The sequence below is a fragment of the Canis aureus genome, chromosome 32 (assembly GCF_053574225.1).
Source record: "Canis aureus isolate CA01 chromosome 32, VMU_Caureus_v.1.0, whole genome shotgun sequence".
Taxonomy (NCBI): Eukaryota; Metazoa; Chordata; class Mammalia; order Carnivora; family Canidae; genus Canis; species Canis aureus.
The window spans coordinates 6,660,664-6,678,118 of NC_135642.1; the positions used below are offsets into that span (position 1 = coordinate 6,660,664).

At 38.8% G+C, this 17,455-nt stretch overlaps 1 protein-coding gene and 1 long non-coding RNA gene across 26 annotated transcripts in view; one reads left to right on the forward strand and one right to left on the reverse strand.

The window, feature by feature from the left end:
* Window positions 1-17,455, forward strand: part of FMN1 (formin 1) — a 438,849-nt gene that overhangs the window by 164,219 nt on the left and 257,175 nt on the right. For all 24 annotated transcript variants that reach the window (XR_013369929.1, XR_013369923.1, XR_013369924.1 and 21 more), the window contains one exon: window positions 16,349-16,410. Coding sequence is in view for 15 of the 24 variants with exons in the window: in XM_077880462.1 (XP_077736588.1) it covers window positions 16,349-16,410 (62 nt within the window). In the remaining 9 variants the exon portion in view is untranslated. The remainder of the gene's footprint in view (window positions 1-16,348; window positions 16,411-17,455) is intronic.
* The window catches only part of LOC144302940 (uncharacterized), a 109,792-nt gene that overhangs the window by 7,250 nt on the left and 85,087 nt on the right, over window positions 1-17,455 (reverse strand). For both annotated transcript variants that reach the window (XR_013369935.1, XR_013369934.1), the window contains exon 5: window positions 2,502-2,645. This is a non-coding gene — a long non-coding RNA (uncharacterized LOC144302940). The remainder of the gene's footprint in view (window positions 1-2,501; window positions 2,646-17,455) is intronic.

Here is a 17,455-nt window from a genome sequence, read left to right on the forward strand (position 1 = left end):
GCATCCCTTTGTATGGCTTTTAAAACTAGCTTGAATTTGCAGAAAGATTATGATAATATCATTTCATTAGGTAAAACATAAGAATTCTCACATGTCATAAAAACTAAGAAGACCTGTTACCTTTTGTGATGGCAAATTTATCCTTTTTCTCTATTATTATTTTTGAATTGTGAAAATTACTTCTTATGGTTTGACCTATCATTCTAACCATAGGAAGGAGGAGAAACTCAAGAAGTGCCTTGTTTCTATAATAGTTAATCAAGACTTGGCCTTGGGGAGCCTGGGTGGCTCAGTCGGGTAAGCCTCTGACTCTTGGTTTCACCTGGGTTTATTATCTCAGGGTCATGAGATGAGCCCGGTGTGGGGCTCCATGCTCAGTGCAAGTCTGCTTGAGATTCCTTCCCCCTTCTGCTCCTCCCCCAGCTCGCATGCCTGTGCATTCTCTCTCTCTCTCAAATAAATAAATAAATAAATAAATAAATAAATAAATAAATAAAATATTAAAAAAAAAAAAGACTTGAACTTGAATCTTAGACTGGGTGGGGGCTTTGCAGAAGAAAGATGTGTTTCTTGACCAGGTCCTATTCTGGAGTAGGTAGGGCTCTGTTGGCATCGCAGCCCTAGGAGCTTTGTTGCCAGACTGAGCTAAGCATGGCTATGAAATGAGCTGATCCCTTCTCATGCTGCCCAGATGGTGCATTTCTAAATGATAATCTGGCAGGTTACCTTGGGATTTACCACTTAAGTGGAATTGCCTAAAAGCTCTTGCCTTTTTTATGCTTATTTTTTCCCCATCTGCCATCCCTTCTATGTATTCCCAACATTTGAGCATTATTTCTGGATGCTAGAATTTCAGGGGAACTATAGTACATCAAGGAAGAACCCAGTTCCTGTATAATAGCTTTTGGATCAATGCAGAATTAGCTTTCATGGCCTCATTAGCTTGGATAGAGGAGAGCTTGGATGTAGCAGCCAGCAGAGGAGCATACTTTTTAGAGTCAAGATGTATGTGTCACTTTCTAGCCTCATCAGACATCATTGTTTGGGGATAAACCCACGAATGCTATAGTTCTCGAGCTTGGCCGTATGTCAGAATCACTTGGAGTGCTGTCAATCCCAGTGCCCAACAAGCATCTCATATCAATTACCTCTGTCTCTGGGCTGGGATCTATGCAGAAGTAGTTTAAACCAGCTACGTATTGGGTGATTCTATTACGTTGCCACAGCTGAGAATCTCTGACTAAGGGCATTAAATTGGTTGGCCTTCCCAAGTAAGCTGGTTGTATCTCCAGTTCATCTCTATTGATTTTTTTACTCTGGAAACAATGCAGCAAGATCAGAGGTGGTCAGCTGCACATGACTGATTTTCCAAAGTGTGTTGCAACCTCTGAGTAGTGACTGTATTTTGCCTGTGAATCAGTGTAGACTTCTCTTTATATGTTGTCAGTGGTATTCTGAAGTTTCTACAAGAAGGGAAAGTGGGTGATTTGTGTATTTGTGTGTGTGCATATCTTTGTTTTAGCTAATATGTTATTGTTTGTTCACTTGGAAAACTTGATAATTTACTTCATCATAACTTTTGGTGAGAAATTATCCGAAAGGATCAGATTACTTGGGGAAAAACAAAACTGAAAGTATTGTGAAACTAAACAGCATCCAGAAGATTTTTTAAAAAACGTGTTAAACTGAAATGTCTAGAACCAGTGTTTCTGGCTGGTGAAAAGGCTGGCATGCCAGTTGCCATCCTTGGGTATACACATTCTTCCAATATTTATACATTCTCAGGCCTTTGAATACAGTTCCCACTAAGAATTCTTAGAGATCCAAAAGTGGGATTGCCAGATAAAATATAGGTTGTCCAGTTAAAATGTGAACTTCAGATAAACAATAAATAATTACTTAGTATAAATAGGTCTTAAGTATGACATGAGACACACTAAAACAGTTATCTCTTATTTATCTGAAGTTCACATTTGACCAAGTATCCTGTATTTTTGTTTTCTAAATCTGGCAACTCTGGAGATGTTGGCTGGATGGAGAGCCAGAGCACTGTGCAGTTCTTCTGGGCTGGATCTCCTCCATGTGACCTTGCCTCTCACCATATTCCTGCATGGAATATGTAGAAGCTGCTACTCAGCTGTGCAACCCACAGTCTTACTCTGCTGTCTTCCTATATGTCTGATAGGTTTTCCCATCTTTGGTATTAGGACTAAGAGACATAGGTTTGAAAAGAACCACACACACACACACACACACACACAATCTGCACTTAAATTCTGAATGGTAGAAGCAATGTTAGTTGTGACCTACTTCCAGCCAGTAAGCCCTGTGGCAGGTGCAGTATGTTGTATTTGAGTACTTTTCCACCATTTGGGAGATGCAAGAGTCCTGTCTCCCTTAGAAACCTGGGCATGTGGCCTGGCCTCCTGGGTACTTGTCTGGCCTGGTTTACTAGAAAATTCCACTCTCAATCAAGTTAAAACTGGCTAGCTTTCACTTACCTCTCCAGAGACTGACCTTCACCTTCCTCTCCTGAGGTTCGTTTTGTTGGTCTTAAATAAAGGGCTCTGTCAGTTGAGTCGAGGCACAAGCTGGAACTTCTTCCAAAGTTTTTCATCGAGTCAACTAATGCTTATATGTGCCACCTGAAAAGGGTGGGGTGGGGAGGGAGGGAGAGAATGTGGGTGTTTCTTACTAGTACTGTATATATTAATTCTGTTTGAGGTGGGCAATTTTTCTCACTTGATTATAAAGCTAAACCCAGTCTTACGTGCACATAGTCTATACTGTGAAATTTTGGAGATAGCCATTATTATATATAGAAGACAGTCCCGAATCCTGAATCATTTCAAACTTGTAGAAAAATAGCAAAAAATATATAGTATATGTATACCACCTGTATGTAAACATTTTGCCATAATTTCTTCAGACTTTTAAAAGCCAGGGTTGAGGCCCGTGTCACAATCCTCCTTTAATCCATTTTCTCTGCCCACCTCCCCAGAGTTCCCAAAGTTGGTGTGGGAGCCGCCCCAACGCAGAACTGTAGGAGGCGCCATTCCCAGGCAGCCTGTGTGTTCCTAGGCAATGTGCAGTGTGGGTTTTCTAAACCCTGTACAAACAGTATTAATGTATAAATTTTGATGATCATATTATTGTAAATGACACTAGTTTTGTCTCTTCCTAATTCTTTCGTGTTATTTCTTCCTGCCTTGTCCCAGACCTCTGGCATAATATAGGAAAATAAGGGCAACAGTGGGCATTCTCAATCTTGCTTCCTGAAGTTTCCTATTACATTTGAAGTTTGCTGAAAGTTCTTGATAGATATCATGAATTCGACTCCCTTCTGTTAATGGAAAGTTGGCTTTTCTTCTTTTTAAAATCAAGAATGAATGTTGAACTTTATTAAGATATTTTTCTGTGTCATTCTGTATTGTTTTGAGATTTTGAAGTAATGGTTTTTCTCCTTTAGTATATTGTGGTAGATGTCACCGATAAATTTTCAGATGACATGTAATTCTTGCATTCTTAGAATAAACTCTGCATAGTTGCATGGTTTATTTTCACACATCACTGAACTAGCTTTGCTAATTTTTGTTATTTTTAGTCTGTCCTTTTTCTGTTTTTAATTGCATTATAAAAAGAGAACATGGGGGACGCCTGGGTGGCTCAGTGGTTGAGGGTCTGCCTTTGGTTCAAGGTGTGATCCCGGGGTCTTGGGATCGAGTCCCACATCGGGCTCCCTGCATGGAGCCTGCTTCTCCCTCTGCTTGTGTCTCTGCCTCTCTGTGTGTCTCATGAATAAATAAATAAAATCTTAAAAAAAAAACAAAAACAAAAACATGGTCTGTATAATAGTATTCACTTTGAAATTTTTAAAGAGATTTTCAATATGAATCATCAGTTTTTGCAAATATATGTGCCTAAAAAGGATGTGTATTGTTGATTTGTTGGGTTCTGGGTTATATATGATCAGGGTTATTAATTGTATCAGTCAGTGTTTTTATTTGCTTGATTTAGTAATTTATGATGGAGGGGTATTGCTAGTCCCCTATTTTACTTATTTCTGTCAGTTTTTGCTTTATATATTTTAAGAGTAAGGTGTTAGTTGCATTCAAGGTCATGATTATACCTACCACCTAACTTAAGAAATAAAACATTACAAATGCATTCGAAGCATTTTGTATGCCCTTTACCATCCCCTTAGGTGAAATTGTTTGTTAATCCCGTGTACTTCTTTATACATAGGTATACAATCCCCAAACAATATATAAAATGGTTATGTGTTTTAAAAGTCTTTAAAAAAGGCATCCTCCTATGTGTATTTTTTGGTGACTTTTTCTCTCAGAATTATTTGTTAGATAATCTGTGTCAGTATGTATAGCTCTAGGTCATTTATTTTATTTTTATTTTTTAAATTATTTTAAAAAAGATTTTATTTATTTATTTGAGAGAGAGCACAAGCAAGGGGAGCTGCAGAGGGAGAGAGAAAAGCAGACTCTCCGCTCAACAGGGAGCTGCTGTGGGCTTGATCCCAGGACCCTGAGCCACCCAGGAGCCCTGGTTCATTCATTTTAATATCTGCATAGTATCACTTTGAATATATCACTCGATATTTTCTTAGCTGTTTTGGTGATACAAATTTAAATTTATTCCCACTTTTCATGGTTAGGAACAATGCTTCTAGTAAATGTTCTTTTTTTTTTTTTTTTAACATTTGTGCTCATATGTGAATGCTTCATCAGGAGTAAATTTGAAGTAGCGTTTTTGGTTTTATTGGTGTATACCTGTAAATTTAATATTGACAAAATGATCTTTAGAGAGGCTGTAGCAATTAATGCTCTCATCAATAATGTGTGAATTCTCATTCTTCTTTCTTACCAGCAGTTGGTATTAGCAGACTTTTTAACCATTCCCAGTCTGATGTGTGTGACATAATATCCCATTGTGGTTTTAATTTGTGTTGTTTTGAAGCCAAGAGAGTTTGTTCTTTTATAGGCTTATTAGATATTTGGAGCTCTTCTTCCATGAATTGACTGTCCGTTTGCTTATTTTTTTTTATTCGTTGCTTCTTTTATTTCTTTATGGTATCTGCTTGTTCTATATGCTAATCTTTTATCAGTTATATGCTTTGCAAATGTTTTATCTATGTATATAGTGTATCACTTTCTAGCAACTTAATATACATCATTTTGGTAATTTTAATGCAACTCAATTTAAAAATAGATTTCCCTCTTGTTAAAAAATCTTTTTTTAAACCCCAATTTCATCAAGATACTCTAATGTCCTTCCAAGGTGTTTTTTTCCCCCCTTATGCTTTTCACATTTAGATTTTTAATCCACTGGAATTGATTCTTCTGTATGGTTTGAAGTATGAATACTTCTTATATTTGGATTAAGAAATAATCTACCCTTTCTCCACAAGTTTTGATATACATTCAGTTTCCTTATGTGAGTGGCTCTATTTACAGTCTTTATTTCCTATTTTATATGGTATATTTTGTTGTCTGTGTACCAATGGCAGAGTTCCTCAATTATGACTTTTTTATTATCCTTGTCTTTTCTGTGCTGTGTTTTTCATTAATTATCGTGTTTTTATTCACAAATTACTTCCTTGATTGTGCCAGCTTACCTAGCTTTTCAACTTTTAATTTCAATGAGTATACTTTACATTCGTAATATTTATGAATTCTTTAGTTACCTACTATTCTTTTTTAATCCATGGTGTGCTGTTACTGTCATTGTTCATAATGGTTGTTTTTATGTTGGTGAAGATTCTAAGCATGACAAGAATACTTGTAACATGTTTAATATTTAAAACTCGTGGGATTATATTTAATATTTAAATATATATTTAATATTTAAAACTTTAATACTTATTGTGGGATTTTGTGTTTCAATATTTGGTTTTGTTGCCTATGTTGACATTTAGCTTTCTTCACATGTGCTGGCAGCTTGGTTTGCAGGCTCCCTATTTATAGGTTGCTTTAAAAGAAAAAAAAAAAAAAAGACAAAAAGAAAATAAGTTATCCCTCCACCTTTATGCTTGTCTATTTTGCAATTGTCTTAGCTGGTCCTTGCAAGGTCCCCAGACCAGAAGTTGGTCTTCCATTGGTGTTTGGGGTTCCCAGGCCAAGATGGTGATATGGGTATTGCAGATTTAGTCACTGGGGATAGGAGTGGGCACGGTTTGGAGTCTGGTCTTCATCCCTGTCTGTATCCTCCAGTTCAAGCCTCCAGATAGCAGTTGACAGCAGATTCTTCTATCTTCCCTTTAGCTACCCTACTCCTCCTTTCTCACTTTTTCTTTTTTAAGATGTATTTATTTGAGAGAGAGAGAGAGAGAGCAAGTGAGCATGGTAGGGAGGGCCAGAGGGAGAAGAAGAGAGAGAATCCCAAGCAGACTCCATGCGGAGTACAGAGCCCAAGGTGGGGCTTGATTTCACCGCCCTGAGATCAGGACCCAAGCAGAAACCAGGAGTCCAACGCTTAACCCACTGCACCACCTAGGCACCCCTCTCCCTTTTTCTAAGCAGCAAGCTTGCTCCCCTCCATTTTCTACCCCGCCCCTCCCCGGGGGCCCTCTCAGCCCCTGTTGCTCTACAGAAACCTGACTCCAGGCCATCCTGTCCTCCTCTGGAACCGGGGCCAAGCACTTCGGGTCCAAAGTACTGCTTGGCTGTTCTTTTCCAATTCTGTTTCTCCAGGATGTTACTCTATTTTGGTTCTCATCTGTGACTTCTAACTTTCTTGCTTTGTATTTTAGATTTCCTTGTCATGCAGGTTTGGGAGAGACTGAAAAAGGTGAACCTATAACAACTGGAGGTCTGTTGGGTCCCTTAACTTTTTGGAAACCTGGTCAGAAATATCCCTTACTTGTTCTAGTTTTTCTTTTTCCTTCTTTTTTTTTTTTTTTTTTTTTTTAAAGATTTTATTTATTTATTCATGAGACACCCAGACACACACACACACACACACACACACACACACACACACACACAGGCAGAAGGAGAAGCAGGCTCCCTGCTGGGAGCCCAATACAGGACTCAATCCCAGGACCTGGGATCATGCCCTGAGCCAAAGGCAGACCCTCAACTGCTGAACCAACCAGGCGTCCCCCAGTTTTTCTCATCTAGTTACCATGTCCACAGTAGTCCATCTTTCATAGTAAAGGAAAGCGTTCATTTCACACTCTGGTCCACCCTCCTCAGTCCCCACGTGCCCACCCCTGCAGAACCCTGTGTCCTGGTGGCTGAGTTTCAAGTTTAAATATGAAGTATTGTGACTGCCACCTAATGGCAGTCATGGGGTACTTTCAGCCGTGGCCTGGATTTTATTCTGACAAGTGTGTGCCTCTCTAGATTTGCTTCCTGGCTTTGACATGCTACATGAATAGAAAGGGAAATATAAGTCGTAGGGAGCTTGTTATGTTCCTGGGGTTCAAAGCTGTTTAGTATCTCTCCTTTAACAGATAGAAAATAGGGGTTTCAGAAGAAAACCACAGGGAAAGGTGAGTTATCCCGCACCGGGAGCTGGAATTTCATTGAATGGATGTCCCGGTGGTAAGCTGTCTAATGGGGCCTGGCCCTGAATACGTGCCTGGGGCATCTGGGTAAAGTCAAGACATATAGCCATGAATTTGCTGACCTTTGTACCTATCTTATACCATCACCTTGGGACATACAGACTCAACTGCTAAGTATTTAAAGGATACACATACCTTAATCATCGCCCGCTTCCCTTCAGTTTATCCTCTTCCCTAAGCCCTTTTCTGTCCGTTCCAGTTATTGAAAGCCTCTAAAGTGGTCTGAGTCTCCACATAGTAAGCTTAGCTGGACACTTAGCACGTTTATCAACTACGACTGCAATAATGCTGTGTAACAGGCTGTACTGAAACCTAGTAGTTTTCAATCTCAAGCATTTATTTGCAGAAGTCATCTGTGGTTCAACCGAGGCAGGCTGGGCTGTTGCACGCTGTGCACAGACTGGATGTGGCCACTGACTATGGTGAGGGCATAGGTCTGTGCTGTGGGCCCCAGGCAGACTGAGGAGTGGTCACCTGGGGTATGTTCTTTTGTGAAAGAGTGGGAGTGAAGGAGGCAGGCCAAACTGGGTGCAAGCAAATTTAAATGGTCTCTTTCCCATCATGTCAGTTCACTCTCCCCTAGGAGAGTATCTCCTGGGGCTTTTGGAGATACTCTGTATCCCAAGCAGAAAGGGCAGGCATGAATGCATGAGTACCTGCTGAGCAATGTTCCAGGCTTTGACAGCTGTGTATCAAACAAGTGAATGGAATAAAATCTTTTAAGAAAACAAAAGCTTCATGTGTTAATACTTCAGTGTAAGTGCGAAAAGCTTCTAAGACAATTGAAAAGAGAAGTCTTTCAGGCTGGAAATGTGTGCTGTTCCCTTTCTTACACCCACCCACTGCCTCGACAGTGCCTGGCTTGTGGAGACACTAAACACATGAATGAAAGAGCTACCAGGCTTAGAGAGAAACTCCTAGGCTTCAAGAGTTGGGATAATCTCCCAGTCTATGAATACTGGCATTTTTATATTTCTGCCTGAAAAAATCCTAAATGTCCTTAACCACAGAGAGAGATTGAAAGATAAATTCCTAACCTCGCGGGATGTCTTCCAGCTCTTGTCCGATCATGTATTTTTCTGATAATGGAAACTAGTCATCTCCTTTTTATACCTATCTAGAACAACATAATGGCTACTTTCACTGATGATTCGTATAACTTCTACATGACCTCATCCTTTTTGAGGAGACAGGATGAATCTCTATCCAAATTTGATTCAGATGCTAAGATTGATGACTCCACACATATACCACACACAAAAGAGGGTAGGAAAACGTTCACTTACTAAAATAATGAGACTTCTGGGGAGAGCAGGCCAGAAAAGGCCTTGAAAGGAAGGTTACTGGTTTGGGATTTTACAGTGTTTAGGGGATAGAGCTGGGTTGAGGATCCCCACTTACGGGCAGTAGCTTGTGTGGTTCTAATTCCCTGCTTAAGTCAAAGGCTCGTTATTTAGATTGTCCAGATGTGAGGCAAAGGGGACGAGGGAGAGGTATTATTAGCAGTCTGGCATCAAAAAAAAAAAAAAAAATTTGGGCTCCTTATTATACACTTCCACTGTTATTGTTGCAGGTCCACTGATAAAGAGGTGTTATATTGATATTTATTTCAGGTGATGGACCTGCTGGCAGCTGTTGACTTGGATTATACCCCATTTTTTTCTCTGGACTCCACTGACTTTAATCTTCCTCGATTGTTTCTAACAGATACCAAAGCAGCGATCCCTGCCCTGACCTGTACAACTACATGCATTGTTTATGCATGTTTCCCTCCCATGGCGAGGGAAACAAATCTAGAAGACCTACCGTGTACCAAGAACAGGCCAAATGCTTTGCCCTCCTGAGCATATAAATATGAAAGCTCAAATTTTATTTTATTCTTAGGTATTGAAGTAAGTTGTCTGTGATTTTACCTTTGATGATCCAGCACCGTTTTTATTAATGTTAGGGATAGTTGGAGAAAGTTTCTGCATTTGTTCTTGGGTAACTGTTTGAATTCATCCCTCAGTAATTCCCAAATGACATCTCTTGTGTACCAGCTCTGTGACTTGGAGCATATATTTATACATTTTTACTACTTTAAAAATTTTAACCTTTTTTGTACTGTGTAGGACTTTCTGTGTGAGTAAAAGTAACCTATCTTCAGAGGCAGTGGTTCTCAAACTATAGAATGCATCATGACCACTTGGGAGCCTTGTTAGAGCATCCTCTGAGTTTTTATTGAGTCTGGGGTGGGCCTGAGAATTAGCATTTCTGAGAAGTTCCCAGTGATCTTTAGTTCCAGAGACTAAACTTTGGCCAACACTATCTTATAACAGTAATATTCATGAAGTTGTGGGTTTAATGTGCTATTTTGATTTTTTTCCTAACATATATTAAAATAAATATTCACCTGTTAAAGTTCAGCTGTCTATTAGCCAAAAAAAAAAAAAAAAAAGACCTCATATTGTGCATGCAAAGCTTTGGAAACTCTGACTGAATATTCTCCAGGTATAAATTCAGAGAAAGGATCCTTTGCCTTTAAGACTGAAGGTATGTGCTTTAACCTGTGTGTAGCAATGTGAGGCAGTGGGTCAAGCCAATGAAAGGTGAAGGCAGTGCAAATTAGAATGCATGAGCAGGAAGAGAGCCACAGTTCTCATCCATTAGGGAATCAGGAATTCTCTAATTCTCTAATTCTCCAACTGTATGCATGATCCATTTCTTCCAATGGGATGTGTGTGTATCTGTGTAGGGGAAGGGTTTGGATACATGTAAGAGCATATAAGTGAAAACCAGATACAACCACAAACTGGTGGCCATAGTTCTGAAAGTCCCAATAGAGAAAATAGATGAATCATAATCACATAACTTGATGGGACCAGCCATTGTAACTCACACTGTTCATGTTAACCCTGGACTCGTCAAACCTCCCTGGGGTTAAAAATGCCCCAGGCCCCTTTTAAAAAGTTACAGAAAGGATTTATCAAGTCCACTAGTGATTCTAGTGATTGGGTGAAGCCAGCAAACTTTAAATGCCTGGGAACTTTGAGCATTGGTTGTACCTGAAGCTTACCCAACTATAAGAAGAACAGTAGTAGCAAACGAACAACTCCACAGGGCAAAAATCACAGGCTTGTGGGCCAGAAGGACCTTGCCGGCACTTACTAGCATTTGAGTTGGGGAAAGGTGTTCAAACTGTGTACCTCAGTTTCCTTATCTGTAAACCCACCTTGTGAGTGTGATGTGAAGATGTCATATATTAATTATCTGTCTCAAGTGCTTAGAACAGTTACTGAAAAATAGCACTCAGTGTTACTTGTACCCATTTATAATTAAGGGAAACTGAGTGGAACTCTAGTTTTGGTGACTACATGCCTCCCTATGTTAGTGAGATCACCTTCAATTCTGCTCTTGGTGAATTGGAAGATGCATACTCTCATGATACTCGGCAGAAAGCCTGTTTTGTTGTTGTGAGCTGATTGAAAAAAAAAAAAAAAAGGAAGGTTTGTGCTACAAAAGGGATCCATTCAAATTAGATTAAGTACTTGACTAGAAAGAATTTTTTTTTTTTTTTAAATGGAGGTAAGTTCTTAAATATTTTTCCCCAAAACGTTGAATCCTGCCTGTCAGGATCCTTTTTCCTATTTCTGTCTTTTCATATAATATATTATTTTCATAAAAATATTCTTCGAGCTTCTTTCTTGTGGGCTGGGTTAATTGAATTTATTTGTTAATTTCCTTTGGGGCTAATGTAGCCTCCAAGTGGTCTGCCCTTCTCAAGCCCTGAAACTCAAAATCTTGATTTCTCTTTTTCATGTGGTAGTCCCAGAGCTACTGGAGACCAGGGTGAAATTCTCTTTTTAACAAACAAAAGCATCCTTAGTCTTGAATTGAGATTTCTGCCTCACTACCCTCACGTCCGAGAAAGAAGGGCTCTACCTTTGCATCTGCAAACTTAGAAAATGTAGAGGAGGGGACTGCCACTAACTAGTCATGTTTGGAAACCACCAGTCTTGCCTAGACTCATTATTCTGTAACTTTTATATTCTCTTGTAAATCCATGGCATGAGCATTCCTTCTCAGCAATGGGGATGTGTTCTTTGCCACTTGTTACACTGGGAAATATTAAAAAATATTTGAAGAAGGGATGAGTCATGATTTGCTGGGTGTTAGCTTTGCGATAGTCTCCATCAATCTCTAAATTAGTCATAACTATATCTGTCACACCCTTACAGGTACAATTTACACAAAATGAATAATTTCAAATATATTCTGTGTAATTTCTATTTAGAATGTATATGTTATTTCCAAGGAGCATCAGTTTTGTAAGAAGGTTGGCTTAGCTACAATTTGCCAATTTTGTAAAGGCCTGGAATTGAGTTTTGATTATGCTTTTTTTCCTTACATTTTAATGTTAGGTATACATACAGAAAATGACATAAAACACATAGAGGTTAAAGAATAATTTTTCATTGACCCCCTCATGTGATGCCACCTTGCTCAATCATAACCCGACTCACTTTGTCTTTTCCTGGATCCCACCATTATCCTGACTTTTGTTACTATTATTTGCTTTCCTTTTATAGGTAATTTTTCCATTGATGTGTAGCCAGGATGCAGATTGTTGAGTAGGGAGGTATGAGTAGCTGCAACTTTATTAGAAAAATACCAAGCATTTTTCATAGTGATTGTACCAGTTTGTACTCTTGCCACGATTATGTGAGTATTCAAGTTTTGTCAGCCTTCCAGTATTCCTGATTACTAATGAGGATGAGTACCTTTGAATATATCTGTATTAGCATGTTGTCTTTTTAGGTGCCTGTTGGCATTTTTTCACCCATTTTTCATTTTTTTGTAGTTTTGTAGGAAATAATGCACATGCGTGTGCACACACACACACACACACATGATTTTTGATTATTTAAGTGTATTTTCCCAATCTGTGGCCTTGTCTTTTCCGTCTATGATGTATTTTGGTGAAATGAAGTTCTTAATTTTAATGTAGTCAAATTTTCTTTCCTTTATATGTAATGCTTTTTGAATCTTAAGTTTTTTTGTGACCTGAAATTATAAAAATATTCTGTTGTATTGTCTTATTAAACATTTGTAGTTTTTGTTTTTTACAGTTTAAGTTTTAATCACCTTAAAATTGGTTATTATCAGATATTAAATTGGGATCCAATTTTTGTTTTTCCATAGGCATATCCACTTTTCCTAACCAATAATTATTAGAAAGAACATTCTTAGTGTAAACAAAGGTCTTCCATGATACTTCTGTCTTGTAAAGTGACCATGAATTCACCATGTCTTTCTGAGCCCTATAGTCCGTTCTGTTATCGATGAGCCCTCTTTCAACACTGTGCTACTTTAATTATGTTGTGATAAAAATAATTCTTATCAGAGTGTAAGGCAAGTTGTCTTATTTTTGTATTTTCAAGAGTTTCTTGGCTCTTATTGTTTTTTTGCATATCTGTGCTTCGGTATATGTTTTAGAATGAACTCTTTATTCAAAAAAAAAAAACGCAAACCCTTAGAAATGTTTAACAGCATTGCACTGAATCAATAAATCAACTTGGGAAAATTAACAACTTTACAAATTGAGTCTTATTAAAAACATAGCTTGCTCACTCTCTGTGTCTTGGCAGTATATTTCAATATGATGTTTTTGTTTTCTCATGAGGTCTTACAAATTAATGAGGTTTTTCTAAGTACTTTGTATTTTTAGAGGTACTGTGAATGTTAGGTTTTCCTTTTTTTTTTTTTTTTTTTTAAGATTTTATTCCTTCATAAGAGACACACAGAGAGAGGCAGAGACAAGGCAGAGGGAGAAGCAGGCTTCCTCCAGGGAGCCTGAGGCAGGACTCAATTCCAGGACCCCGGGATCATGACCTGAGCCAAAGGCAGATGCTCAACCACTGAGCCACCCAGGTGCCCCAGGTTTTCTGTGTGAAACTTGCTGGTATCAGGATTTTGTATACTTATTTTATATTTAGCAAATCTACTAAACTCATATATTAATTCTAACATGTTATCTGCAGGCAGTCTTGGATTTTTCTAAATATATGATCATAATAATAGCTTAATTTTTTCCTTTATTTATTATATGTAAATGCATGTATGCGTGTGTGTGTGTGTGTGTGTGTGTGTGTATGCACCCACGTTTTCTTTTTTTCTTATCCTATTGCATCTGCTAGTATCTTAGGAAAATAATGAATAGAAATAGTAGTAACAGGTCTTCATGAGTTATGGAGTCTCCTAGAGAAAACATTTAAAAGTAAAATATTTGTTGATTTTTTAAAAAAATTAACACACTGTGGGGGCAGCCTGGGTGGCTCAGCGGTTTAGCACCGCCTTCAGCCGAGGGCGTGATCCTGCAGACTCAGGATCGAGTCCCACGTCAGACTCCATGCATGGAGCCTGCTTCTCCCTCTGCCTGTGTCTCTGCCTCTCTCTCTCTCTCTCTATCTCTGTTTCTCATGAATAAATAAATAAAATCTTAAAAAAAATTAACACATTATTGAATGAACTTCTTCTTTTTGATACACAGTTTTATGAATTTTAACTCATGTGTGAATTCATGTAGCCAGCATGGTAATCAGGAATAAGAAAGGTTATTAAGAAAGGTTTCACCCCCAAAATTCCTTTGTGTGCCATTCCTTTTTAGTCAAATTCTAGCCCCCCTCCTTCCCACCTCTGCCCACTGATGCTCTGATCTGTTTTTATCCCTATAACTTTCTTTTCCAGAATGTCATATGAATGGACGTAAACAATACTTAGCCCTCTGAGACTTTTTCACTCTGCATAATGTCTTTAAGGTTGATTTATGTTGATGTATGTATCAATAGTAATTCCTTAGTATTGCTGAGCAGTATTCCATTCTATAGATATACCACAATTTGTTTATACATTCACCCTTCAATTACGTGTATTTCCTAGCTCTGCAATTTATCCATCTTTTTTGAATAAGAAAGCTGCTTAATTTCTTAATGCATTGATTTCTTCATCATTAATGGGGGTAATGTACCTACATCATAGGGTTATTGTAGGAGGAAAAATGAGTCAATATATATATGAAATACTTAGATAATGCCTGATATACAGTAAATGCTCAGTAAATACAGTCTGTTATCATTATCTCCAGTATTGTAAAGATTTTGTGGTAGAAAAACTTGACAAGTTCAAGAAAGTCAGAGTGCCTGGTCTGTAATGAACAAGGCAAAGACAGGGAGAGGTATGTGGGAGCCAGGTCATGAAGGACGCTATGTGCTGCAGTAAGGAGTTAGGATTTCACTCTAAGTGCATTGAAAAGCTGGGGATGAGACATAATCTGGTTCATGCCTTTACTAGATCATTCAGACTGCTGTGAGGAGAATGGGTTAAGGTGGTGGTAGTGAGAGTCAAAGCAGTTGACCTTTCTAGGATATTACAGAGGTCCAGGAGAAGACTATGGTGGCTTAGACCATAGTGGTGATTGATGAGTGTGGGGTTTGATTCAAGGTGTAGTTTGGATGTAAAATTCACAGAACTTGCTGACAGATTCACAGCTCAGTATGACACATTCCCTGTAAGAGCAGCAGTGTGACCATTTATAATAACAGCAACACTCCTGTCCTGTTATGGCTTTACCAATGATTTCCCTCATCTATTTTTGGTTTGACACCTGAGTTTTCATGCCTGATTTCTGAAATCCACTTGAAGAAATAGTCTGTCCTTTTATATATTTTTTAAACAACATCTAACTACTTCTTTAGTACTCATACTCATAACCCCAAACACATTGTTAAGAAAACAACTTATCCTACAAAAATGTTTTTCCATAGCATTTTGCTTTGTGGTCCTCCAGTCTGTATAGTTCTGTGACCCCGCATACTTAGTCCTCTTGCTGGAAATAAAGTTGTCCAAGCTGCTTCATGCTTAGCCAGCGGGCTGGTAGTTTTGGTTGTTGGCTGGAGTTCTTGTATACACTTGGAATTTTTTTGTTGGAATCAAGGTTATTAGACTCAGGCTAAAATTGGATCAAAATTTATTTTTGTCCTCCTTTCAACTTCAAGGCACCCTAGATTATCTCGTCCAAATGACAAATGGTCTTGACTTTCTGAAGTGATCTAAAGATTAAAATCAGCCCTGGGTGCTTGCTTATTAGCCTTGCATTCAAATGGAGATTTTTTTTTTTAAGCAGTTAAAAATAGAGTTCTCTGATCTTACATACAAAGTTTTGTTTCCTGTGTGTCTGCTTTTTAAAAAAATTTTTTTATTTATGTATTCATGAGACACAGAGAGGCAGAGGGAGAAGCAGGCTCCCCATGGGGAGCCCAATGCGGACCCCATCCCCTGACCCAGGATCCTGCTCTGAGCCAAAGGCAGTCAACCGCTGAGCCACCCAGGCATCCCCCAATGTGTGTCTGCTCTTAACTCGTCTGTATTCTCAGTGCCGCCTGAGCTTCCAGCTCCTCCTTAAAGACAAACACCTGACCCAGTCTTTATCTGGAACACTCATCATGGCGTTTTATTTTTTTTCTTTTTTAACCCTGTCCTATCTGCTTAACTTGGGGCCTCTCATAATTCAGAATTTGCCAAATGGAAGGAAATTTCCCTTCTATCCTGAGCTACTTGTCCTATTTTGTCCCATTTTTCAACATCTCTTGTCAGGTTAATGTCCAGCTGTGGCGTTTATTTACTTAGTTTACTTGTAGGAGGGACTCTGGCATCTTGGAGATTCTCACTTGCATTTTGTGCATAATTTTGTGTGCTTCTTTGTAATTGCCTTCTTTTGTGATCTTACAGAATATCAAGCTGCTATTTTACACTTGAAGAGGGAACACAAAGAAGAAATTGAAAACCTACAGGTATATCTCTTTGATTCTACTGAACCGGTTATATGAGACTGATGCTTCGTTTTCTCATGGGCCAAAGTAAATACTCCCCTTTTGTTGCCATATTTACCTAGACGGCATCTGCAGCTGGTACCTGCCAGTGGGCCCTGCCTGCATTTATCATGGGAAGGGGAGACTTGAACTCCATTTTTAATGTAATTCAATTCCTATTTCTAAGAAATGCCACAAGTGCATTTGAGTGGGAAAGGGATATGCTTAGAGAAAATATCGGTTTTATTTGTAAAGCAGGAAACAAGATATTTAGACTTTTACTGTTTGTAGGAAGTCTTTAAAAATCTGTTTTCCCGAATTAGGGGTGGTGGAAGGGGAGGTGGGCGGGGGGTGGGGGTGACTGAGTGGCGGGTACTGAGGTGGGCACTTGACGGGATGAGCACTGGGTGTTATTCTGTATGTTGACAAATTGAACACCAATAAAAAAATAAATTTATTTTTTTTTATTTTTTTTTTTTAGTTTTTATTTATTTATGATAGTCACAGAGAGAGAGAGAGAGAGAGAGAGAGGCAGAGACACAGGCAGAGGGAGAAGCAGGCTCCATGCACCGGGAGCCCGACGTGGGATTCGATCCTGGGTCTCCAGGATCGCGCCCTGGGCCAAAGGCAGGCGCCAAACCGCTGCACCACCCAGGGATCCCAAAAAATAAATTTATTAAAAAAATCTGTTTTCCCTATGCGCACTGTAAACTATTTTGTTTGGCTTATTCCCATTCATGTTTTTGTATCCATCCATCTCAGGACATCCTTGCAATAGGATGTCATAGGAGCCAGAGTTGTGCTGAGCCATCCATTCTCTTTCCCTAAGGGGTGCTTGGAGATTGCTGACTTGATCTCAGAAAGACTGAGGGATTATTTATTCCTTCCACTATCTAATTGTCATTCCCTAATGTTTGGTCTTTGTTTGCAGTGCCTATAACAGGAAGTTGTAGGGTTTTAATTTCAAATAACTAAATATTGAATCGGGCACTGATTCTAGTTTACTGATGGTTGGATTGACCCATGC